Source organism: Theropithecus gelada, chromosome 4 (assembly GCF_003255815.1).
Source record: "Theropithecus gelada isolate Dixy chromosome 4, Tgel_1.0, whole genome shotgun sequence".
Lineage (NCBI taxonomy): Eukaryota > Metazoa > Chordata > Mammalia > Primates > Cercopithecidae > Theropithecus > Theropithecus gelada.
Window position 1 is genome coordinate 95,548,256 of NC_037671.1, and position 25,931 is coordinate 95,574,186.

Below are 25,931 nucleotides of genomic sequence, written 5' to 3' on the forward strand. Positions count from 1 at the left end.
GGTATAAAACATATTAACATCAAAGTCCATTTCCAAAAATGTGAACAGAGGATTAGGATATTAATTAAGCTTTCAGGAAAGCTACAATTAAGAAATTAAGCTTTCAGAAAAGATACGATTATGTCAAATCTCCCATTTCAGCTTCTTTATGTTTAATTTATCCCTCAACGACCCATTCAAATGTCTTTTCCTGTCCCTTTTACCTATAAAACCCCTCAACTAAAAGGGAACTTCCCTATCCCTTTGACTGTATCTTTGGTGATAGAACCAGGCAGGGTCAACTTATGGTAAAGTGATTTGCATTCATGTTTTATCTCTTCTAAATTGTACACTCCTTGAGAGCAGAAACTGCTAGATTAGACTTGCTACTTACATGGCCAGTTTTTTGTAAAGATGAGGACCTTCAATGTGTATTAGTTAAAGAAATTCTACTTTATCTGTTCCACAGAGAGTTAAATTGTGTTGGTTAACTTTTCTTTCCCTTTTCACAGGATCAGCATGCTCTTTTGGTAAAGTATCAAGGTTTGGTTGTAAAGCAGCTAGTCAGTCAAAATAAGAAGACTGGGCAGGGAGATTATCCCTTGAATAATGAATTAGGCAAAGAACAAGAAGATGTTGCCAATACTCGTAAAGAGCTTCAAGAACTTTCTTCATCCATTAAAGACCTTGTTCTCAAATCTAGGAAATCATCTGTGACAGAAGAGTAATGATCTTAATTTACATTTGTCATATAGTAAACATTTTCCCCCAAGATTGGAGGTGAGTGGTCACACAAAAGTAGTCACTATACAGCTCCCCTCTCCTCGCAAAAACCACCTCATACACACACAATTCAGTTAAAACAGTAGTGTTGTATTAAATGTAAATCTTAAAAAGATGTGAATTTTTGTAAATTGGGTTCTTCATGGAAGTTTGTTTCCACCTTATTTTCACACAAATACTATATGAAATTTTTCACATCAACATTATTTTCACATAATTTAAAAAATTACATATTTCAGGTTTGTTTTCTTTCCAAATGTTGAATGAAAAACCAATTTTCTGATCCATTTATCCCTGGGGAAGGATTCATTTGTTGTGAGTGCCGGTATACTTAAATGTATACTTTAAATACATTTAAGTAGAAATTTAAAATGTGGTCTTTTTTTTAAAAAAAAAAAAAAAAAGAAACACTTCTGTGTCAGAAATGAAAATAAATCATGTATTTTATTTTTAAATAGAAAACACTACTTCAAAACTAAAATACAGAAATTTACAAAAAAAGAAAAATTATTACTAAGCCCTTGCTTTATTTTTGGCAGAATAAACATTGATTTTGGTTGGGGCCACAAGGATGCCTTTACAGGTGCACAAGAAACGCTAGAGTGGCCCATGCATTGTTGTGTTCTATTCTAAAACAAGCTACTAACAAGAGAGAGAACACATGCAATTTATTACCAGTAAGCATAAGTCATATTTAACATTGGAATAAGCATTTTATACAAAGATTTTTCTTTGATCCAGTTTGCATTTGTACATTTTATTTTTTTAGTTCCGTAGCTGCTCTATCACATAATACTTTGTAAATACTAGTGTAAAAAACAGATAGGATGCCTTTTCCAGTGGTAGGAACATCTGTACTTGCATTTAAATCATTACAAGCTTTTTTCCAAAACTAGAAACCCTTATTAAAAAATAAGTATTTTTGTTTTCTGAAGATTATTAGTTAAAAATAACTTAAAAAGGTCCTTAGAGTAATAATTTCAACCAAATGAATTTCAAGCAACAATTTACTATTTATCAAAAAGGAATTTATTTTTAATGTAATTACAAATTAAATTTCAAATATTTAAAAATACTATTTTATATAATTCCTTATGACATTTTAAACTTTATATTTTAAAATATTTGAATACAAAAAGATCAGTCTACCTCTACTCCATTCTAGACAAAGTATTAATCCTTAGTGAAAGTAATTAAATTGCTGACTTGGCATTATTATTAAAGTTGATAGGAATGCAACATTAAATTTTAAAATGTTTCCCGTGGGTAATTTTCTATTATATATTTTCATATGGAAAGGGAAAAATGATAAATCCTCTGTAATCACAAACCCCAATTTCGTTTTGTTTATTCAGCTTCTAAAATATTGAACACCCAGACTTTTAATTCAACCTTTAAGAACCTTATCATTTATGTTTCAGTAGATATGAAAGTAATCCATGTTTGTGTCAAACGATCATAGAAAATAAGTAGAAGAGACAGTGAAGCAAGTAAAATGAAAAGCATTGTTTTAATTTGTTTGCATTTTTTTCATTTGTCAAAATGCTTCTTTTGTTGCCACAGTAAAGAACGGTTTTTATTGTTTTGTAAGTAAAATTACATAGCTGATTTTGTATGTAAAGATTAATTTCCTTAATAAAAATTATTATATGTTTACTGTGATCTTAATGGGCAGGGTTAAGAAAGTTATTTAAAATAAAGTTACCTATTGTACTAAATTTTATAGTACTTTGAAGCTTCTATTAACACAAAGATTAACTGGTGCATATATTTTATGTATATATATTTTGAATTCTCATTTTGAACATTATTAAAGGATTTTATTTTTCTTACACAAAAATAGTTCCATAGCTCTCAGTGTCTTTCATTCCTTGAGAGTTTGCCATTCTAGAACCATTTTATCTTAGTAAATGATTTCTCAGTTAACTAGATTTCAGCAAATGTGTAGCTATATTCTTGCATATGCTAATTCCTGCTATTGCAGTTGGGGTAGAAATATTGGAAAATGTGCTTAGGTATTCATGTTCATGTGTTCCAGCTCTAGACTTACATGTTTTTCAGGAGTCAAAGGAAACTCTTGGCCATCAGAAAGATCCAATGAAGAGTGGCATATAGTATCAAAATCGCAGTGTATTTTGTGAAAAGACCTTAATGCTAAATTAGGACAATAAGTGTAATAGTTGCTTAACCTGAATGTAGAGCCATCTTGAACTTATTAGAGAATATGCTTTAGTCAGACCAAAAAGCACCAAGGATAAGGTCAGGGTGCAATGGTGATCTGAAGCTGGAATCAGATTGAAAAGGAACAGTTCATTCCTTCCTCAGAAACGACACTAGACCCAGAGTGTATTAGTCCATTTTCACACTGCTAATAAAGACATACCTGAGACTGGGCAATTTACAAAAGACAGAGGTTTATTGGACTTAAATTTCCACGTGGCTGGAGAGGCCTCACAATCATGGCAGAAGGTGAAAGGCAATGTCTCACATGATGCCAGACAAGGGAAGAGGAGCTTGTACAGGGAAACTCCCCCTTTTAAATTCATTAGATCTCATGAGACTCATTGACTATCACGAGAACAGAGCAGAAAAGACCTGCTCCCATAATTAAATCACCTCCCACCCTGTTCTTCCCATGACACAGCCAGGAGTAGGAATTGTGGGAGTCAGAATTCAAGATGAGATTTGAGTGGGGACACAGCCAAAACATACTCCATCCCTGGCCCCTCCCAAATCTCATGTCCTCACATTTCAAAATCAATCAATCATGCCTTCCCAACAGTCCCCCAAAATCTTAACTCATTTTAGCATTAACTCGTAAGTCCAGAGTCCAGTGTCTCATCTGAAACAAGGTAAGTCCCTTCCTCCCATGAATCTATAAAATCAAAAGCAAGTTAGTTACTTCCTAAACACAATGGGAGTACAGGCATTGGGAAAATACAGCCGTTCCAAATGGGAGAAATTGGCCAAAACAAAGGGTCTGCAATCCCTATGCAAGTCGAAAGTCCAGCAGGCAGTCAAATCTTAATGCTCCCTTTGACTCCATGTTTTGCATCTGAGTCACACTGATGCAAGAGGTGAGTTCCCATGGTCTTGGGCAGCTTCCCCTCTGTGGCTTTGCAGGGTACAGCCTCCCGGCTGCCTTCAGAGGCTGGCATTGAGTGTGGCATTTCCAGGCACATGGTGCAAGCTGTCAGTGGATCTACTATTCTGGGGTCTGGAGGATAGAGGCCCTCTTCTCAGAGCTCCACTAGGCAGTGCCCCAGTAGGGACTCTGTGTGGGGGCTGCCATCCCACATTTCCCTTCTGCACTGCCCCAGCAGAGGTTCTCCATGAGGACCCCGCCCCTGCAGCAAACATCTGCAGGGACATCCAGGCGTTACCATACATCTGAAATATAGGCGGAGATTTCCAAACCTCAATTCTTGACTTCGTGCACTCGCAGACTTAACACGTGGAAGCTGCCAAGGCTTGGGCTTGCACCCCCTAAAGCCACTGTTGGAGTGGTTGGGATGCAGGGCACCAAGTCCCTAGGCTGCACACAGCACGTTGACCCAGCCCATGAAACCATTTTCTCCTAGGCCTCCCGGCCTGTGATGGGAGAAGCTGCTGTGAAGATCTCTGACATGCTATGGAGACATTTTCCCCATTGTCTTGGTGATTTAACATTAGGGTCCCTGTTACTTATGCAAATTTCTGCAGCTGGCTTGAATTTCTCCTCCGAAAATGGGTTTTTCTTTTCTATCACATCGTCAGGCTGCAAATTTTCCAAACCTTTATGCTCTGCTTCCCTTATAAAACTGAATGTCTTAAATGGCACCCAACTCACCTCTTGAATGCTTTGCTGCTTAGAAATTTCACCCACCAGATACCCTAAATCATCTCTCTCAAGTTCAAAGTTCCACAGATCTCTAGGGCAGGGGAGAAATGCTGCCAGTTTCTTTGCTAAAACACAACAACAGTCACCTTTGCTCCAGTTCCCAACAAGTTCCTCATCTCCATCTGAGATCACCTCAGCCTGGACTTTGTTGTCCATATTGCTCTCAGCATTTTGGGCAAAGCCATTCAAGTCTCCAGGAAGTTTCAAACTTTCCCACATTTTCCTGTCTTCTTCTGAGCCCTCCACACTGTTCCAACCTCTGCTTACTACCCAGTTCCAAAGTCACTTCCACATTTTCGGGTATCTTTTCAGCTGCACCAACTCTACTGGTACTAATTTACTGTATTAGTCCATTTTCATGCTGCTGATAAAGACATACGCAAGACTGGGCAATTTACAAAAGAAAGAGGTTTATTGGACTTACAGTTCCACATGGCTCGGGAAGCCTCACAATCATGGCAGAAGGTGAAAGGCGCATCTCACATGGCGGCAGACAAGAGAATTTGTGCAGGGAAACCCGTTTTTAAAACTATTAGATCTCGTGAGACTCATTCACTATCTCGGGAACAGCACAGGAAAGACCTGCTCCCATATTTCAATCACCTCCCACCAGATTCCTCCCATGACACATGGGAAATGTGGGAGTTACAATTCAAGATGAGATTTGGGTGGAGGCACAGCCAAACCATTTCACAGAACCAAATGGAATTTTTTTCTATCAAGAACTAACTGATGTGAGTTGGGAGGGAGTATGAGGATGGAAGATTTACTGTCTTTCACTAAGACGAATGAAGAATTTTCCCCAATACATGGGAGATGCAATAAAAGCACACAAAAAAACTCCCCTGGGATGTACATTTTCCACACAAGTCTGGGAGCACTGTTCAAGTGGCTATTTAGATGACCTACAAATTCACACAAGCTGCTCTATCTTGAGGACCCTACTAAGCATACAACAGAATAAATACAGCCAGGAGAGACTTCTTTCAAACCATCTAAGAATGAAACTCTGACTTTCAGGCTTTCAGAAAAACAATTTGTATTCCACTTACATCATAAAAAAGAAGGAATAACCACTGTAAACACGTATTCAATGTTTGTAAGTTCCCAGTGTTTTATTATTTGTTTTATCAAATTTGCCCCTAGTTGCATCTTTATTTCTCTTAAGTGATTACTAGTAAGACAACGTGGGTGTTTGTTTTAAGGAGCAGGAAAAACAGGATTACACTGATGGTGAGATAGAAGAAAGGGAGGACATAGTGAATTTATGGACTTGGCCTAATTTACTGGATCTTGTATGACAGGTAAATACTAGGAAGACACATACAAACTTTAAAAGTATGCTTTACTTTCAAGGAGATAACAAGAGTCAACAATTACAGTTAAATATAGTGTCTTGGTAGAAGTACACAGAGGGTGTTGTGACAAGAAATGAAATTCAGACTGTGTTGCATAATGGGGAGGCTAGAAATGACACCTGAACCAAGAGTCCAGAGAGAAAAAAAGAAGGATTAGCCTTGGTGAAAATGAGAGACAGGAGAAGAGCACATTGGGACAGAGAAAAGGAGGAACAGAAGTACTACGACGCTAATTAGAATGAAAGAATGAGATGTGGGGAGCCCAGAAGTCTGAGAAATATGATAACTGATCTGGGGAAGTAGTGTAAGATAAAGTAGAGAGAATGGGGGGTTGTGAAATGCCTTAAACACTAAGCTACAAAGTTTAACCACTATCTCAAAAACACAGAAGCCTTTAAAAGGTTCAACTAACCAGGGAAATTAAATTATTAGATTTGTCTTCTAAAAAAATTACATTCTGGAAAGCAATTTGGCAATTTACCAAAATTCTTTAAAATGTACATATTATTCATGAAATTAATGTCTTCCTTTTCTGAGAAGTAAAATGACTAAAAACTGTATACGCCTTTTTTTCCCAGCCTCTAGTAGAGAGGAACATGGACACCATGTCTTGCACAGAAACGGGTCAATCTTGGCTCTGAAATAGTCTATTCAGATACTAGTCTGCCAAAGAAAACTTTTATCTGATTAGTCCACCTAAGACAAAAGTCTCAAAGGTTGTCTCATGTTTTGTGTTATTCAGTGTAAAGAAGTAAAAGTGCTTTGTCAAACTGTTTTACTACTGAGCCTGTCTTTACTCATCTAAAATGTAGTCTTTAACCTAATTCTATCATACAGACTTCAGAGTTGGGTAAGAACTTGAAGATATGACACGTAGAAAATATAGTTGTTTAAATACAACCTAATAAATGTAAATGTACTTAAAGTCAATGTTCTAGATTTTTCTCCTTTCCTCTTTTCAATCTTAATCTCAGTCCTGTGATTCGTATGTTATAAATGCTGAGTGTATCTTTTAGTGTTGAAAAAAGAGAGAAAGAAAAGAGAGAGCTATTCCTTTATATATTTTATTATATCACAACTATTTTTTATAGCCACTTTAAAAAATATTTTATTGACTTGCCCATCAGTGATAAACTGGATAAAGAAAATGTGGCACATCTACACCATGGAATACTATGCAGCCATAAAAAAGGATAAGTTTGTGTCCTTTGCAGGAACATGGATGAAGCTGGAAACCGTCATTCTCAGCAAAGTAACACAAGAAGAGAAAACACCACATGTTCTCACTGATAAAGGGGAGTCAAACAATGAGAACACATGGACACAGGGAGGGGAATATCACACACTGGGGCCTGTTGCAGAATGGGGGTCTGGGGAAGGGATAGTATTAGGAGAAATATCTAATGTAAATAAATTTACAAAATACATTTTGTAAATATATTTACCAAAAAAATGTATTTCTCTTTATCATTAATATATGAATAATATAAAGTATAAAGAGGTACGCAAAGATTTCATCTGGGCTGTCTTGGATTGAAAGTCATTTTACATTTTACATTTTTGGTATATGTTTTTCAGTTTCTGTTCCAGATTATCTGCAAGAAGCATGTATTTTATAATTTGACAAACTTTTAAAAAAATAATATTGTTCTATAGAGAAGGATAGAAAGGGACCAGGCTGAGTCAGATGCCAGTTATTTTATGGCTGATAGAATAATCTGAATGAGAAACGTGAGACATGGAATGCAGGGATGAGGATAAATTTGAGAAAGATCATTTAACAAACTAGAACCTACAGAAGGTGGACAATGATGGGGATGATGGAGAATAGATGAGGAAAGGGAATACTCTAACATAAGGGGTGGATGATTGTGCCATTCCCTGAAGTAGGATATACAGCAAACTAACAAGTTTGGAATGGGGAGAAGACAAAGAGGATTATTTGGGACTGTTGAGTTTGAGATGTCTGGGGACTTCTAGACACGGTTGCCTAATAGATAGTGGGATACAGGTCTGGAACCTTGAAGAGTGGTATCAGATGAAAGTACACATTTGGGAATCATGTTGTATAATTGTTCACTGTTTCGATGAAGAACATCATGGAGAACCTTCAGAGAAGCATAATGAACAGAGGATAAAACTCTAGGGAAGACTGAAGTGAATAGAGAGAAGGCTGAAGATGCTAAGAGCAAACAGAAAATCAGAAGAGTGTAACATAGCAAAACCAAGGAAAGATAATTTCAAAAAGAAATAGACATGGCCAGAGATGAGAATTTTTTGGTAAGACTGAAGACCATGCTCTTTGGGTTGCTAATCAAGGTTGTATATGATCTTAATGAAGCTTTTTTGGGGTGGTTCAAGTGAAAGACAGATTGTAATAAGTTGGGAGGGGGAAGGAAACTCAGAATGTTGTAGATTTGGAATGACTTGGTGAATGTAGATTACCCTCTCAGGAAGCAGGGGAACAAATAAAGAGGGTGATGGTCCCAGGCACTTTTACGTCTCAAAGACTGCTTTCCTTGCCCATAAAACAAGGAAAATACAGCTAGTACCTGCTTAGCAATGGTGTCCTAAGGATTAAAATCTATTACTAATGAAATATACTTGTATCCTTTTGCTGAATTCAAATTTATTGTTGTTAATCACCATATGTTCATTTTCATAATGTCTTAATCAGTAAAGCCAAGTGAATAACAAAACATACAGTTAACTGGCTCTGTGTTTCCCTAGGTCAAGTTCTTTGACTGTATATACCCGAGTTTGACCTTAGAATATATTAACATTTCACTCCTTTAGCACTTAGAACAAGGACAGTTTAAGTTTGGTCTGGAATTAAGGCAGAATTTGTTCTCTCATCCTGCCTTCCAAACTGAAGAAATGGCCTCAAATGGAGATTCTAAGAGAAAATGTCACTTGCTTTATGAATCAGTGTGCCCCTCTGAGAATACCTATTGTGGATTGGTTTAATATCCAAAAATTTCTTCAGATCCAACTCTTGACATCGCTGTCTACTTTTTGTGTTTCGAAGATTTCAAAAAACCCAATGAGTTTATGCTTTATGAAGTCATACAGCCATGGATGTGATGTCACAATTGTGGCCAGCTCACCAGGAAGCAGGCAGAGCAGGAAAGGCTGGGTCTACACTGCAAGTCCAGAGAGCAGGGAACTACCTTGAGTACTCTACTCAAACTTATGTCTCAGAGTTCCCCAATTTCCCAAGAAGGCAGTGATTGAGGCCACAACCCAGGGGGTCATCTCTCAAGGTACCAATAGCTTTGCAGGTAAGAGCATGGGGCCTCATCTCTTTCCAGACAGTCCAAAAGAAAAGCTCAGCAGTTCAGACATTTCCAACCTAAAAGAAGGGTTCTGATCACCACCAGAAAACAAAGAAAACAAAGCCAAAAACAGATTGAGGAAACAGAAAATACATCATGCTTTTAGAGCATTATTTTTATAAATATGCCCTTAATTTAGCCTAGTTAGTGGAAATTTCTCAAGTGTGTATGTGTCTGTGTGAACGTTGTGTATTTTAAACTTTTTGGAGCTTAGCCAGATACTTCGAATGCTAATCCTGGCAGAATTTCCCTTTAAGGATGTCCTGCAGAGAATTTGTTACTCATAGTTTTAAGTAAAAATTGACAAGTAGTGCTTTTTCAGCCCAGTAGGAGTAATGCACATGGTGTAAGACTTGGAGGAAATGCAGGGACCCTTCTGTTTTCTCCTGCAAAGTTGAAAAAGCTACATGCAGTTGGAAGGGATCTTCAGATGGTGCTGGTGACTTTCTGTTCCTTTGGGAGTTAACACGCATATGGATTGGAGGAAAAATAATCAACATATATTCTCCTTTTGTATTGTTTAAATCACAGGAAGAAGCGGCTTTAAGACAAAGTGAGTTCTTTCCCCCAAATGTTTCCTTTGTTTTGTTTTGTGGTATTTTGACTTCTCTAATTTTCTTTTTTTTAAGGATGAGAATTTTTTATAAACTTTCCAGTAACTCCTTAAGAGAAAAATTTTGCTTGGCAAAAGTGTATGCCTTTTGAAGTTTCTTGGCCATTTTAGCTAACGATTATCAAATTTTATATGCTGAGCTTTTCTCATTCTCATAACTTGCGTGTGGAGGTTACATAGTGCCAGATAACTCCTTGGAATTGTCTCTTGAGTTTTTCTAATGGTTTTAATGCAGGGTACAGCTTTATTGTTGTAAAAAGAGGAAGAAGAGGAGGGCTCTTGAGATTTTATTTGCCTTCGTTTATTTGAATGAATAACATTATCACTTAGCATATTTTATGACTAGATTTATATTTCAAGAGCACATTTTGAAGTCACTTACAGGTTTTAAGTAAAAGGAGTTAATGAGATTCCTGCTATTTTCAAGAAAAATCTGCCTACTTTCCAGAAGTGGGCATACAAAAATTCATAATCTTAGGTTTCCTAAGGTTAAATTAAAATATCTGTGTTTCCAGCCCACAGAAATATATAATAGACTCTATCAATTTAAAGTGCTACTTCTTGAAACAGAGGTAGTGTTATTCAGGCAAAAAGCATACACGCCATATGTGTTAATGCTTTCTCTCTCGCTATTTTAGTCCTGTCCTCTTTGGTACCTATCATTCATTTGAAAACCAAATGTAGCTACTCGGCTGTCATTTCAGACTTCAGAAAATTGGAAATTAAAAAGAATTATTAACAAAATGCATAGCTCTTATACATAAAATGTAAAGAAATCCTTGAGCTCTTTTAGCCCTCATTTCGTATCCACAATACCATCATGTGTAATTACTAGCATTTTTATTAGCAAAGCATATGGATTAAAATTTAACATAAGTATTGCAAACATATGTATCATACAAGATATTTCTTAACATATGTGTTATGATATATGCTTAAAGCCATAATCCAAATTGCTTTAAGGGGAAGGTAAACTCTGGTGTCTGTTTTCTACACTTGTTCTATTTATTCTCACGTTATCATTAGTTGCCAAATCTGGGACTGTTCTACCTAAGCAAGAGTAGCAGATTTGTGTTTTAATATAACACCACCTCACTGACAAATTTACCTCTTATTTTCATTACACTTGCCAACATTTTGAGTAAAGCTGAATTAATTTGTATTTATTACACAAGACTGGGTACTTTTCTACTAAAATATTACAAATAAGAGTTTAGAATATTTAGAGATGCTTTAATTTGTTTTTATTTTTATGTTTTCAATTGAGGGGATATGATCTCTTTAGAAATGAAAGCTGAATACTTGGGTCCGCATGGGAAGCTCTGAATCAGATATTAGTTAAACCAGCTTGCATTTCCCTGTTCTCGTAGTTATCTTTTTCCTCTCCAATTACCATCATTTTTCTTGGTTGCTTTTTGGTACCCTTGAAAGCTCATTGAAGAAGAGGAAGAGAAGAAAGAGGTGGAGGAAGAGGAGGAGAAGGAGGACTCCTTTTTGCCCAACATGCCTCAAATCCCTGCAAAATAATCAGCTTGAGGCCAGGCATGGTGGCTCACTTCTGTAATCCTGGCTTTGGGAGGCCAAAGTCGTGGGGATCACTAGAGCCCAGGGGTTCAAGACCAGTTGGGGCAACATAGGGAGACTCTATTTAAAATAAAAATAAATAATAAGCTTATTGATGATATACCCTAGTATTTTATATGAACTAGTAAAGCATTCTTATGGGTTTGGATTTACCTTATCTTTACTATATGTCTAAACTTTCACACGGGCTAATTACCCTGATTAGAACATACTAGGGTATGTCAACAGCAAGGTTTACATTCATTAAATAAATAAAGATAGAGAGTCTATTTGAAAGCAATAGTGTGATGTGGAGAAGACAGTCAAGGTTTTGAAGTGTCATTCATACTGAGTTTTCTATGAATGAGGGCAGGTGAGTTTGCCTCCCTACCTTAAAGATATAATTACAACAGCTGTATTACAGAATTTTATATTAGATTAATAATAACAGTAGTCATTTTTATTTTTTTTCTTCTCAAATTCTTCGGTTACATTTCCAGCACCAATGGACCTTAAATTTATCTCACTTGATTTTTAGCAAAGCTTTGAGCTATTCCTTTGCATATTCATTTTGTCAAAGGAGTATTTACCAAATGGATCCTGAGTAGATTATTTTGATAAATTCAGGTTGTCTCCTCACATTTAAAAATATACCTTTTTGTATTTTTACAATTTCATTGCAATTGTAATCCTCTAAAGATGGTGGTGTGGAAGTGGAGTGGAGAAATATGCTTCTGGGGCTTGTTTTCTAGTTTGATTCTGTTTAATTATTTCTTACAATTGTTCATAAAACAATTTAAGTAACATGTTGTAAGTCACATGACTTCTAAGAATTTTCTTCTTTTTTCTTTTTTGCTTTTATTATTACTATAGACATATAACTGTACATATCTATGGGGTACAATGTGATGTTTGTATACATGTATACAACAAATTATCACATCAGGGTAATTAGCAAATTTATAACTTTATTTTTCATTTCTTTGTGTTGGAAATATTTAAAATCCACTCTTATAGCTATTTGAAAATATACAATAAATTGCTAATTATAGTTACCCTATAGTGCTATAGAACACTCGAACTTATTCCTCCTATCTAGCTGTATTTTGTATTTCTTAGCCTACCTTTGGCTATCTCTTTCCTCCCCCTACCCTTTTTTGCTTCCAGTAAGAACTATTCTGCTCTCTCCTTCTATGAGATTGACATTTTTAGCTTCTGCATATTCATGAGGACATGCAGCATTTATCTTTCTGTTTCTAGCTTATTTCACTTAAAATAATGTCCTCTAAGCTCATTCATGTTGCTGTGAATGGCAGAAATTTGTTCTTTTTTACAACCAAATAATATTCCATTGGGATATACAGCACTTTTTTTAATCCATTCATCTATTGATGGAAACTTAGGTAATTTCGTATCTTGGCTATGTCTTGTGAGTAGTACTGCAATAAACATGGAAGTATGGATATCTCTTTAACATACTGATTTCCTTTCCTTTGGATATATACTCAGTAATGGGATTGTTGGATCATATGGTAGTTCTATTTTAATTTTTTGAGGAACCTCCATACTGTTTTCCATAATGGATATATATATACACACACACACATATATATGTATATTCCAAATAGCATATAAGAGTTTGCTTTTCACCACATCCTTGTTAGCCCTTTTTTTTTTTTTTTTTTTTTTTTTTGTCTCTTTGGTGATAGCCATTCTAACTGGGGTGAGATAGTATCTTCTTGTGGTTTTTATTTGCATTACCCTGATGATAATGACATTGACCATTTTTTGTACATGCCTGTTGGCCATTTGTATGTCTTCTTTAGAGAGATGTCTATTCAGCTTATTTGCCTACTTTTTAATGTGAATTTTTTTTTTTGCTATTGAGTTCATTTTATATTATGAATACTAAACTCTTGGCAGATGAATAGTTTGCAAATACCTTCTCCTATCCTGCAGGTTGTCTTTTCACTCTGTTAACTGTTTCCTTTGCTGTGCAGAAGCTTTTCAGTTTGACATAATTTCATTTGTTTATTTTTGCTTTGGCTGTTTGTGCTGTTGAGATCTTATCCATGAAATCTTTGCTCACACCAACGTCCTGAAGTATTTCCCCTATGTTTGCTTCTAGTTGCTTCATAGATTCAGGTCTTATATTTAAGTTTTTAATCCATTTTGAGTTGATTTTTACATGTTATGTGAGATAGAAATCCAGTTTCATTTTTCTGCATATGAATATTCAGTTTTCCCAGCATCATTTTTCAAAAAGATTGTTCCTTCCCCATTAAATATTCTTGGCAGCTTTGTTGAAAATCATTTGGCTGTAACTATGTGAATTTATTTCTGGGTTCTCTATTCTGTTCCATTGTTCTATGTGTCTATTTATATGCCAATATCATGCTATCTGGGTTACTATAGTTTTGAAATATATTTTGAGGTTCAACAATGTGATTTCTCCAGCTTGATCATTTTGCTCAGGATTGCTTTGGCTATTCAGGGTCTTTTGCGGTTTCATATACATTGTAGGAAATTTTTTTTGTTTATGTGAAGAATGTCATTGGTATTTTGATAGCATTGCATTGAATTGGTAGATCACTTTTAGTAGTATTGTCATTTTTACAATATTAATATCTACAATTCATGAACATGAGATTTTTGTGTGTGTGTCCTCTTCAATTTTTTTCATCAGTGTTTTGTAGTTTTTATTGTAGAAATCTTTCACCTCCTTGGTTAAATTTATTCCTACATGACTTCTTATGTAGCTATTATAAATGCAATTTGTTTCTTGATTTTTTTTCTACTAGTTTGTTTTTGGTGTATAGAAAAGCTACTGGTTTTTGTATTTTTATTTTGTATCCTCCAACTTTACTGAATCTGCTTATCAGTTCTGAGATTGTTGGTGGATCTTTGATGGTTTTCTGTATAGAAGCTTTTGTTATCTGCAAATGAGGACAATTTGACCTCCTTTTCAATTTAGATGCTCCTTATGTCTTTCTCTAGCCTAAGTGCTCTCTCTAGGGCTTCCAGTACTATTTTGAATAAAAGTGATGAAAGTGAGATCATTGTCTTGTTCCAGATCTTAGAAGAAAAGCTTTAAACTTTTCTCCATTCAGTGTGATATTGGCTGTGGATTTGTCATACATGGCTTTAATTATGTGGAAGTACATTCCTTCTATACCTAACTTGTTGAGAATTTGTTAGGGATGCTGGATTTTTCTCAAATATGTTTTCTGTATCTCTTGAGATGATCAAATGGTTTTTGTCCTTCATTTTGTTGACGCAAGGTGTCACATTTATTCGTTTCTGTATTACATCCCTGGGGTAAATCTGACCTATATGGTGAATAACCTCTTTAATGTGCTGCCAGATTGGTTCACAAGTATTTTGCTGAGGATTTTTGCACTATGCTCATCATGTTTATTGGCTTATAGTTTCCTTTTTTTGTTGTTGCATTCTTGACTAGTTTTGGTATCAAGGTAACACTGGCCTCATAGAATGAGTTTGAAAGAATTCCCTTATCTTCAATTTCTGGAAGAATTTGAGGAGAATTGGTATTAGTTCTTCTATAAATCTTTGGTAGAATTCCAGAGTGAAGCCATCGTATTCTGAGCTTTTTTTTGATAAGAGACTTTATTACAGACTTAATGCCATTACTTGTAATTGATCTGTTCAGGTATTCTCTTTCTTGTTGGTTCACTTTTGATAGGTTGTTTGTGTCCAGAAATTTACCCATTTCTGCCAGGTCTTCTAAAGTTTTTGGTATGTAGCTGTTTATAATAGTCTCTGATAATTTTTTGTATTTCTATGGTATTGGTTGTAATGTCTCCTTTTCATTCCTGATTTTATTGGAAGCTTTACGGTTTTCTTGGGTAGTCAAACCAATGGAATGTTGATATTGTTTATCTTTTCAAAAAAAACTAAACTTTCCATTTTGTTGATATTTTGTATTTTTTAGTCTTAATTTTATTTATGTATGCTTTTATTTCTTTCTATCTATTAATTTTGGCCTTGGTTTACTCTTGCTTTTCCAGTTTCTTGAAGTGCAACATGAGCTTATTTGATATCTTTCTACTTTTTTGATATAGGTGTTTGTTGCTACACACTTGCCTTCTAATACTGCTTTTGCTATATCCCAGATGTTTTGGTAATTTGTGTTTCTATTTTCATTTGTTTGAAGATATTTTAAAATCTACCTCTTAATTTCTACATTGACCGATTTGTTATTCAGGAACATGTTGTATAATTTCTATGTATTTGTACAATTTTTAAAGTTCCTCTTGTTATTTTGATTTCTAGTTTTATTATATTGTCATAAAAAAATAACTGATATGACTTCTATTAAATTTGTTAAGATTTGTTTTGTGGCCTACCATGTGTTCTATCCTAAAGAATGTTCCATTTTCTAATGAAAAGAATATGTATTTTGCAGTTGTTGAATGAAATTTTCTGTAAATGGCTGGTAGGTCCATTTGGTCTAAAGTGAAGTTTGAATTAAATGCTTCTTTGTTAATTTTCTGCCTGAATGATCTGTCTAATGCTGAGGGGTGTTGAAGTGCCCAACTATTATTGTACTGAAATCTATTTCTCCTTTGTGTTTAATTATATTTGCTTTATAAATCTAGGTGTTTTGGTATTGGGTGTGTATATGTTTACAATTGTTACATCTTCTTGCTGAAGTGACAATAACCTTGTCTCTTTTTATGGCTTTTTGTTTAAAGTCTGCTTTATCTGATATAAGTATAGCTATTCTCCTTTGCTTTTGGTTTCCATTTGTGTGGATTTTTTTTCCATCCCTTGTTTTTATTCTGTATGTGTCTTTCTAGGCGAAATGAGTTTCTTTTAGGCAGTATATAGTTGGGTCTCTTTTATTTTTAATTCATTCGGCTAGTCTATATCTTTTCAGTTGGGAATTTAGTCTGTTTACAGTCAAGGTTATTATTGATGTGAGGACTTACACCCACTATTTTGTTGCTTTCCTGTTTTCTTGTATATCTTTTTTTCCTTTCTTTTTATCTTATTTTAATCATTGTGGTTTGGTGGTTTTCCGCAGTGACAGGGTTTAACTCTTTTCTCTTTCTCCTCATATATTTGCTCTACAAATGAGCTTTATACTCTTTGTGTGTTTTCATGGCAGTGATTTTCACTTCCAGATATAAGTGGAAATCACTTAGGCATTTCTGGTAAGGCAAAGCAAGTAAGGATGAATTCCTTCACTTTTTTCTTACATCAAGAAGGCTTTATTTCTTCCTAATTTCTGAAGGGTAACTTTGCTGGGTATAGTATTCTTAGCTAGCAATTTTTTTTTCTTCTTTCACCACTTTGAGTTTATAACTTTATAATCTCCTCGCCTGTGAGGTTTCTGTAGCAAAATTTATTATTAGTCTAATGGCAGTTCTCTTATGTGACTTGACAATTTTCTCTTGCTGTTTTCAGAACTCTGTCTTTGACTTATGACAATTTGCCTATAATGCACCTCTAAGAGGACCTTTTTGGGGTTGAATCTATTTGGGAAATTTTGAGTTTCCTGGAGCTGGATGTTCAAATATCCCTCCTCCACAACCCCCACCACTAAATTGGGAAGTTTTCAGTTATTATTTTATTAAACAGGCTTTCTATACCTTTTTCCTTATCTTCTCCTTCTGGAAATCCCATAATATGAATATTTGTTTGTGTAATGTTTTCCAGTAAATCTTACAGGATTTCTTAACTCATTTTCATTCTTATTTCTTTTTGCTTTTCTCTGACTGGGTAACTTCAAAAGACCCAACTTTAAGTTCAGAGATTCTTTTTCCTGCTTGATCAAGTCTGCTTCTGAAACTTTCTATTTTATTTTATATTTTATTCATTGAATTCTTCAACTGCAGGATTCTTGTTTTGTTCTTTTTATGATTTTTATCTCTTCATTGAATTTTTCATTTATATTGTGAATTGTTTTTCTGATTTTATTTAATTGTCTATCTTTATTTTCTTGTATCTAATTGAGTTTCCTTGTGATCATTATTTTACATTTCTTTTTTTTGGCAATTAATTGATTTCCTTTTCATTGGAGTCTATTACTAGAGAGTTTTTATGTTCCTTTGTTGGTCTCTTATTTCCTTGCTTTTTCATGTTTCTTGTGTCCCTGCATTGATGTCTGTGTATCTAGTGAAATAATCACCTTTTTCAAACTTTCTAGAGTGATTTTCATGAAGAAAGTTTCATCCTGCAGTTGAGTTTTACTGTGCAGCTAGAAAACGTGTAGTGACTCTGTTTCATAACAGGTATAGAGATATAGTCTCTGTGCAGCTTCTTCAGTTGTTTTCAAGGTCAGAAATAACTGTGGGTGCCTCATAGCCTATGCTTAGAGGTTTGTGGCAATGGCATTGGCAACATAGGTTTTTAATGTTCTTTGTGTTAAGGGCTTCTGGAGTTCTCCTATTCTGGTTTTCTCTGAAATAAGGAGACTTAGCTGAGGGGATCCCATTTGGTGTCAAGTCTGACATGGCCTACAAGCAACTGCAGTGGCACGGGTTCTAGTGCAGTGATCAGGGTTCTACGTGCAGTAGGAGTTTTCAGCTCAGTATCTCATAAAGCTATTGAGGCAACTTGGCCTTGGGGTACAGCTTCACCCCTTGTGGCAGGGTTTGATGTAGGTTACCCACAGAGCCATGATCTATCATTTTGAGGCACCCCCTAGCAGCTCAGGCTCAGGGTGCCAGGTTGTAGCTGTGATTCTACCCCTGGGGGCAGGGCACAGCACTGGCCTCAATACTCCAGGGAATAAGGAGCGCTCTGGAACTTTGGCCTGGGGAGCAGGATACGGCTGCAATTCAGGAACCTGAGTCAATAGGGCTCAGTGTCAACTCAGGTTCCAAGGGATGAGGCACTGGGTAGTAGTGATTATAGACCCTGGGATGGTGGTGCTCAGCAGTATCCCAGAATGTGTGGGGCCAAGTGCATTTGCTTTCAGTACTCCAAAATGGTGGAGGACAGCTGTTGCTTGCTCCCTGGGTGACAGGTAGGTGGGAAAAAACACAGCAATGACTCCACTCCCTAGATAGAGGGGTACTTCAGCATCTGAGACTCTAGAGAGCTAGGCCAGCTCCAGGGAATCAAAGTCTAAAGTTGTTCAGTTTATAGAGCAGGGTGTCTCAGCTCAGTTTCTGCTCAGCTCAGCCAGAGCAACAATTCCCCAAGGGACAATGTGCCACTTCAGCTCAGGTTTGAAGGATGTGACTGTTCTTGGCTACACAAGCACTGCTTTCTTGGTATGCAGGGCATCAATTCAGATTAAGTAATGGAGTGCATGACTGTTCTGGGTGGCCAAGGCACCATTTCCTAGGATGCAGGGCACCACTTCAACTTAGACACCAGGAAGACGTGACTGGTCTGAATAGCCAAGGTATTGCTTTCCCAAGAGACAGAGTGCTGCTTCAGCAGGGGCAGGGGGAGGAGTTGGTAGAGCAATTCCACCTCCTCTTGACCCCACAGGAAAGTGTTAACACTGCTAACAGCACATACTGGGGATGTGGGGCTCTTGGGATGGGGTGGTTCAGGGGTGGTTTAGTCTCAGGGATGAAGGGGAGCCATGACTACTTACTCCTTGAGTAAGGCTCACTCTATCTGTAGTTCCTGTTCCAAGATGCCATAGCACAGTAGTCACATGGGCCACAGCAGGTGGGGCACAGTGTCAACTCCTTCTCTGGCTGAGCACAGCTATATGGACTCCAGGCAGGCTTCACCAGGTGGGCTTGGTGCCTGAGAAGACTCCAGAAAACACCAGTGGGGAGATCTGTAGGTGTCCAAGGTATTGATGGAGGTTGTTGGAGTCATCCTGCTTACCTCCTCACCATAAGAAGTTCCTCCTGGCTCCCAGCTGATCCCACTTCAGGGATGGGATGGTGAAGGCCTGGCATTTCCTTATTCTCTATGTAGCTATCCTGAGTTTTGTGCTCACCCAATGGAAATGCAGCTGCTTTTCCATTGTTCTGGCTGTCTTTGAGAGGGGCGTAAGCACTAGGGGCTTCTAGTTGGCTATCTTGCTGCTATCTCCCTGACCCTTAATACTTTTGAAAAGAAGATTAACAGTTCTCCTGATCAAGGTATCAAACTATGTATTATTTTTGACAGTAACAAAAAGTCATACATACATGTAATTCATTCATTCATATTTTCATTCATTTATTCATCAGTTAGATCAAGCCAGTATAAACCTACTGAAAAAGAGTCAAGGTGTTCAATTTTCTTTATATCATGAAACTCTCTATTGTGCTAATGAACACGAAAGAGGCTCCTATTGACAAGGAGCTGTCTATCATCAATTTTGACCAAATGCCTCCTAGTATAGAACTAAAATGCTTCCAATTTTGTTTAAGCTTTTTTGTCACATAAACATCAACACTTCTTTAGTAGATTCATGGGTATAATTTGCATTTGAAAAAAATCTGACACCAAGCTGTCATGCTATCTAAATTAAGATTTCATTTATAAAAATGATTTCTGGTCTTGTAATTATATTTAGTTTATTCACTTGTTTCCTTGAACATGTTGATAGTTATACTATCACAAAATATTCTAATTTTTGACCTTTAATTTTTTAAAAAAGTTAAACAATTATATTCCCATTTTTTCAATATTTTTCTTATGTTTCCTTATTACCGAAGTGATAGATTAGAGTATACAATTTGAAAAATACTGAAAAGTAAAATTTTAAATACTCCTTCGCTTCAATTAAGAAGCTTAACATTTGTGCATATTTTCTTCTAAACTTGTTTCTACTTTTAAAAAAATGTATATAATTGAGGTCATACTGATTATTCTATTTCACACTTTTTTCCCACTTAGAGAATTATAAGCATTTCACCATGCCATTAAATTCCCTTCCAAACACCGTGTTAATGACTTCTAGTATTATTTTTAAAACCATTTAGTAAATATATATTCTTTTAAGTAGTGTATAGAAAGTTCTTTTCAAATTCTAATTAAACTTAAGCATACTTTAACAAACACCCAGCAAAATACAATTAAAAGCACAAAATGTACTTTGAAACTTGAGATTAGGGATCAGCAAAATGTTTTCTGCAAAGAGCCAGATAATATTTTAGTCTTCAAAATTACTCAGCCTACTGTTGTACCTGGAAAGGAGCCATAGATAGCATGATAATGAATGAGTGTGGCTGTGTAAAGTAAACTTTACTTATGAACACCGATATTTAAATTTCATATGTCAAAAATATTCCTCTTTTGGTATTTATTTATCATTAAAAAATGTAAAAGCGATGCTTAGGTTTCAGACTATACAAAAACAGGCAGTGGCTAGATTTGGCCCTTGAGCTCTATATAGTACAGATCTCTACTGTAGAGCCTGATTCCAAGAACCCTGCCTTCCCAGGGTTTGAGAAATTTCTGTGAACGTATGCATTTGTATATATTTTTAAGAAGAGGTAAATAGCTTTTATTATATGCTAAATAATTATTAAATATAAAATGGTTAAGAATCGCTATTCTAAATAATATATAAAAAGTCACTTTATAAACCATAATTTCTTATTAAAATACATACTGGTACTTCACTTATAATATTCTTCACTTAGATACCAAATGATCTGGAAAACATTGATTAGTAGAAATAAACTTATGTTATTATCAGAATTCCACCTGGAAAAATAATATTCAGAATCCAAAAAGCTAATAAACTTTAAAGAGAAAATAGGTCACAAGTTAAATTTTCAAAAACATTTAAAATAACAATTAAAATAACAATTAATGGTTATTTCAGTGAAGGTAGTTGGAATATTTACTGCTTTTGATTTTTTAACTGAGCCAAGAGATTATTTTCATTTAAACTATAATAACTAGCATCATCAGAGAATAGGTCCTGCTGCCTAATTTAACATCTGGTTAACAAAAGTTAATATATGTATGTCTCTCTCATTCCCCTCCTCTCCCCGTCTCTCAATATGCATACACATACATACAACAAACAGACCAAGAATAAAACTAGCTTTACTGTAACATTTGTTTAGACTGGAAAGTTCCACTTAATCATGTATGTCTCCTTTCAGAGTTCTAAAGCAATTGAGAAATAGATACAGAAATCACGTACAGATCAATTTATTATTAACATCATTATTGTTAATGCGGGAATAGAAAACAAAACGTGCATAAGAGACCAAGCCCTTCCCTTCCCAGCCTGAATTCAGCTTCTTCCCAGAAGGAGTAGAGAGCCTGGATCTTACAGAGCTCCCTCATGAGCTGGGACTGAGCAGTTGGAGTGAACTCGCTGCAGAGAGGGAACATAGGCCCATGCATTGGCAACTTCCAACGGAGTAGGGGAAAGAATGTGGCTCCACATGAAGTGCCCCTTTGCCCAATTATTTATCAGTTAAGTCACTCCTCAAGTGACCCAGAATGAGTGAATCCTTTAAAAGAGAGAAACTCCTTTAAAGGGCAAGCACAGAAACCAGGGGGAATGAGAAGTTCTCTGTTACGATGTTCCACTCAAAAAAAATTCTTGATCTGTTTTAAATTTAGTATGTCAGTGAAAATTGTTGAAATGCCAAGACTTTTAGTTAATAGAATATGTCATAGATCTACCTTTTCAGTATGGTCTTTAGTTGGCCAAAAAGAAAACGGCCAAATAAATCCATAGCAATGTGTAGTTAAGTTTTTAAAGCTCTGACATGTAAAAAGAACTAGTTTTTATATGTGACCTTTTTGTTATCCAAGTATGGATACCACCCTCCTGTTCTAGTGGTGATTGTGAGCTTGCAGACCACTCCCCTGATCATGCTCCGTCATCACCTCCACAACTGTGCGGACGGCCCTCAGCTTAGGAACCTCCTCCTACTTTGTCTTAGAGACTGCCTTTAACTCAACCTTCAAGGCACAGCTCTAAAAGAAGCTTTACCTGAAGTTTTCCAGAAACTTCCTAAAATACCCAGAATACTCTGTGCATACCTTCACACTTTCCCCCAGGACCTCTCTCATTCTTCTTTCAGTCTCTTCCATCTGCAAATATTTACTGAGCCTTCAGCATATGCTGGTAATAAACTAGACACCAGGAGTCTGCTGGCAAGCATAGTATCTTCCCTGTCTTTTCTGTTGAACAGGAAACACAATTAGCCAGAGATAAAGCATACTGCAGGTGGTAAAGTACCAAGAACCATACGAACATGCAGCCAGGTCCTTATCTTGTACAATGATGGAGTAAAGAGATGTCTTTACTGGAGTAGAGATGGAGTAAAAGAATGTCTCTCTCCCAGGCCATCGCATAGGCTTTTCATAGGTAAAGACCTTTACTTTACTGCCAAGCACCATGGATGGCCCAGAGTTGGCCCTCAAGAGCTTTTTATGAAACCTACAGAACTAAAGTATATATATTCAGGGAGCTGTTTGATACCATAGGGTTTAAAGTGAAAAAGACAGACAGGATTCTAGAACTAAACATCTGACTTCTTCCTTTCTACATTCATTCAGCACATATTTGTGCCAGGCTTTCTTGTAGGTGCCACGGACACAACTCTAAACAGGCAGGAAAGGTCTCTACTTTGTGTGATGCATTGGCATGCCTTAAGAATTCACATATTACGTGTGATGTTTAGGATGAAAATTAACATTAAATTGTAACCAATATTTAGCTACTAATACTGTGAACAGTTTAGTTTCCAAGGAAATGGTAACAGATTTTTCCCCTTTCCTTATATAAAGAATTAGCATAAAAACCTGAGATCAACATGTTGTGCTTCCAAAGCCTCAAACATACAACTGCTAAGTGAAAGCTCCAAGTATTTTGGCTATAATCATTTTCCTTTGATGGATGCTGAGAATCAACTTTGCCTAAATCTCTGAGAGGGAGAACAGATAAAAATTAAATTAAATTAAAGCTGGCTTTAAACATCAAATGGCCAACCCCCACCACCAACATCATCAACACATTTTAAACTGTCAAAAGAATAGCTTGTAATTATTGATTAGTGCTATCACCAAAGCACAGGATACAGCTTTACCTTGTACCTTTTAAAATCACATTCTGGCAAGAGGCAGATTATTTTGCTTCATTTATAGATACTGGAAAAACTAGTTAACATCAACCTCCACCCCTCAACCCCGTCTCAAACATCCCCCCCCCACACATATACACACAGTACAAATTCTCACAAATACATACACACACACACCCATCCCCCACAGCATACCTTCTCACAAATACTCACATACACATACACCACACATGTACACACATCACTAATCTCATTTTATCAGATGAGAATGCAGAAAATAAAGCCAAATATGATTTTGGGCTTATCTTTCCAACTTTTACAGTAATCCAATAATAACTTGAGTTGCCCTGAATGTTACAGGGGATTTGTACTGCCTTTGGAAGATAGCTGTTTCATTTTGTACAGCTAGCAGCAGCTTGGTTTTAGGCATGGAATGAACCTCTCTATTCATGCTTATGAGGCTATTATCTGGTCAACAATTAAAACTTAGAAGGATAGATGCAAATAAGGAGAGAAAGTTTTCATCTTTTTCTATGTTTTGAAAAATTACAGCCTATCTAGAGCTATCATTTTAAACAAGCTTTTTACCAACTTCTATATGGAAAAGCAAAACAAATGACTCTGTGAGAAGCCTGGAAACCTGAATTCTTGTTGAGGTTTTTTTACTAAGTAGTTTGTCAGCTTTTTCTTTAAAAAAAAAAAAAAAGTCAATTCGCCTCTGTGAATTCAGTTTTTCTCATTTGTTAGATTAGAATAGTAAATGAAACTAGAGAATTTCAAAAATCCCTCCCAGCTGTTAGTGGTTCTGTGAAAATGGACGTGGATCAGAAGTATGCTTTTATAGGGAGGAAGTATAGCAAAATGACTACAGCATTAAGAGTCTTTTTCTGTAAATACCTTACACCATACCAATGAGGGATTTCTTTTTTCTGAGTTTTCCTACAATTCTCCTCTCTGCTCTTCCCCTCCTTTCCTCTTCCTCCTTACTTCTCGTTATTCTTATTCCAATGATTGAGATTTGATTTTTAGTAAACTATTACAGAAAAGACTCATTGGTTGCACAATTAATTTATTGCAAGGTAGAAGTTAATTTTTTTTCTTCTTAAAAAAACAAGGACATAAAGAGCAAAGCTGAGAGACAAATTGTACAAAATAACCAAAATGATAAATGTAAGTTGTCTTTAAATGAATCACTAAACTGACATCTAATTTTAGCTGATCTTCTCTTTTACTTCTGTTAACAACGTGGTCCTAATTAAGTCAATCATTGCAAACCGGCAATCTAGTCTAAAAAGCAGCTTGTTAAAACTGATTTGGCACCAGGCTCAGTGGCTCACGCCTGTAATCCCAGCACTTTGGGAGGCCGAGGTGGTAGAATTACTTGAGGTCAGGAGTTTGAGACTAGCCTGGCCAACATGTCGAAACCCCATCTCTATAAAAAATACAAAATTAAGCCAGGTATAGTGGCATGCACCTGTAGTCCCAGCTACTCTGGAGGCTGAAACACAAGAATTGCTTGAACCTGGGAGACGGAGGTTGCAGTCAGCCGAGATTGCGCCACTGCACTCCAGCCTCAGCCACAGAGTGAGACCCTGTCTCAAAAAAAAAAAAAAAAAAAAAATTGATTTGGATTAGTTATGTGAGTATTTTCTACTATTTACAAAATTTCATTTTGTAGATATATTTCATTTTTTCTATTTTTTCTGAAACGAGAGACTGAATGTATTAGTACTTTCTTTGGAACTTAGTTTTCAAATCTGTAAAATGAGGACTTGAAACTAACATATTTCTTCTAGTTCTTGCATTCTATGATAAAGAACAGGAGACTCAAGTGGAATAAGTTCAGTCTTCTTATGAAGATTTTATTTAGTATTTGAAATAGGCAACTCATGCATTTGGTACAAAATTCCAAAGGTACAAATTCTGTATGATGAAAAAATAAATCTTGCTACCTTCCTTAATTGTCTCTTTATCATACTGTTTCATAGACTTTCTTCAAGAATGACTCTTGGTATTTTTACTTTCAGTATCAGTTGATGGGAAGCCATGTTTGGTATTGATCAGTACCAAATGTTACAGTACCATTATGATAACAAATTATACACACAACAATTTTAATAATATATTTTTGTATATTCTAGTTATCATTATTTCCTATACATTTCGTCAATAATGTTGACATTTGTATAATTCACAATAGTTTTAAAAACATTTCAATATGTACTATCTAATTCTCTCTAAGGTACCATCTGTGGATATAATTTCCAACATTTGACCTTGCAAGGTAGATTATAAATGTCATGATTTTGCCGTGTACCATGTGTGTATTTTGATATTGTCATAATGCCTAATATAATGCTAATAATGGAGTGGTTTTATAAACTGTTACTGTGACCCATCCCCCAAAAGTCATGAAAATTGTCAACTGGTAATTAAGAATTG

The 25,931-nt window shown here is 35.8% G+C and overlaps 2 protein-coding genes across 6 annotated transcripts in view; both read left to right on the forward strand.

Annotated features, from left to right (window-relative positions):
• UFL1 (UFM1 specific ligase 1) overlaps positions 1–2,480 on the forward strand; it is a 32,801-nt gene extending 30,321 nt beyond the window's left edge. Inside the window, exon 19 of one of the 2 annotated variants that reach the window (XM_025383938.1) lies at positions 492–2,480. In XM_025383938.1, the coding sequence (XP_025239723.1) occupies positions 492–707 (216 nt within the window). In that variant the 3' untranslated portion in view covers positions 708–2,480. The remainder of the gene's footprint in view (positions 1–491) is intronic. The other variant, XM_025383939.1, reaches the window with a different exon arrangement.
• A 6,605-nt stretch (positions 2,481–9,085) lies between these two features.
• Positions 9,086–25,931, forward strand: part of FHL5 (four and a half LIM domains 5) — a 52,954-nt gene continuing 36,108 nt past the window's right edge. The window contains exons 1-2 of one of the 4 annotated variants that reach the window (XM_025382578.1): positions 9,086–9,281; positions 9,658–9,888. The gene's annotated coding sequence lies outside the window, so the exon portion shown is untranslated. Of the gene's footprint in view, positions 9,282–9,555; positions 9,889–25,931 lie in introns of those variants that run through there. The other 3 variants (XM_025382577.1, XM_025382579.1, XM_025382576.1) reach the window with 3 other exon arrangements.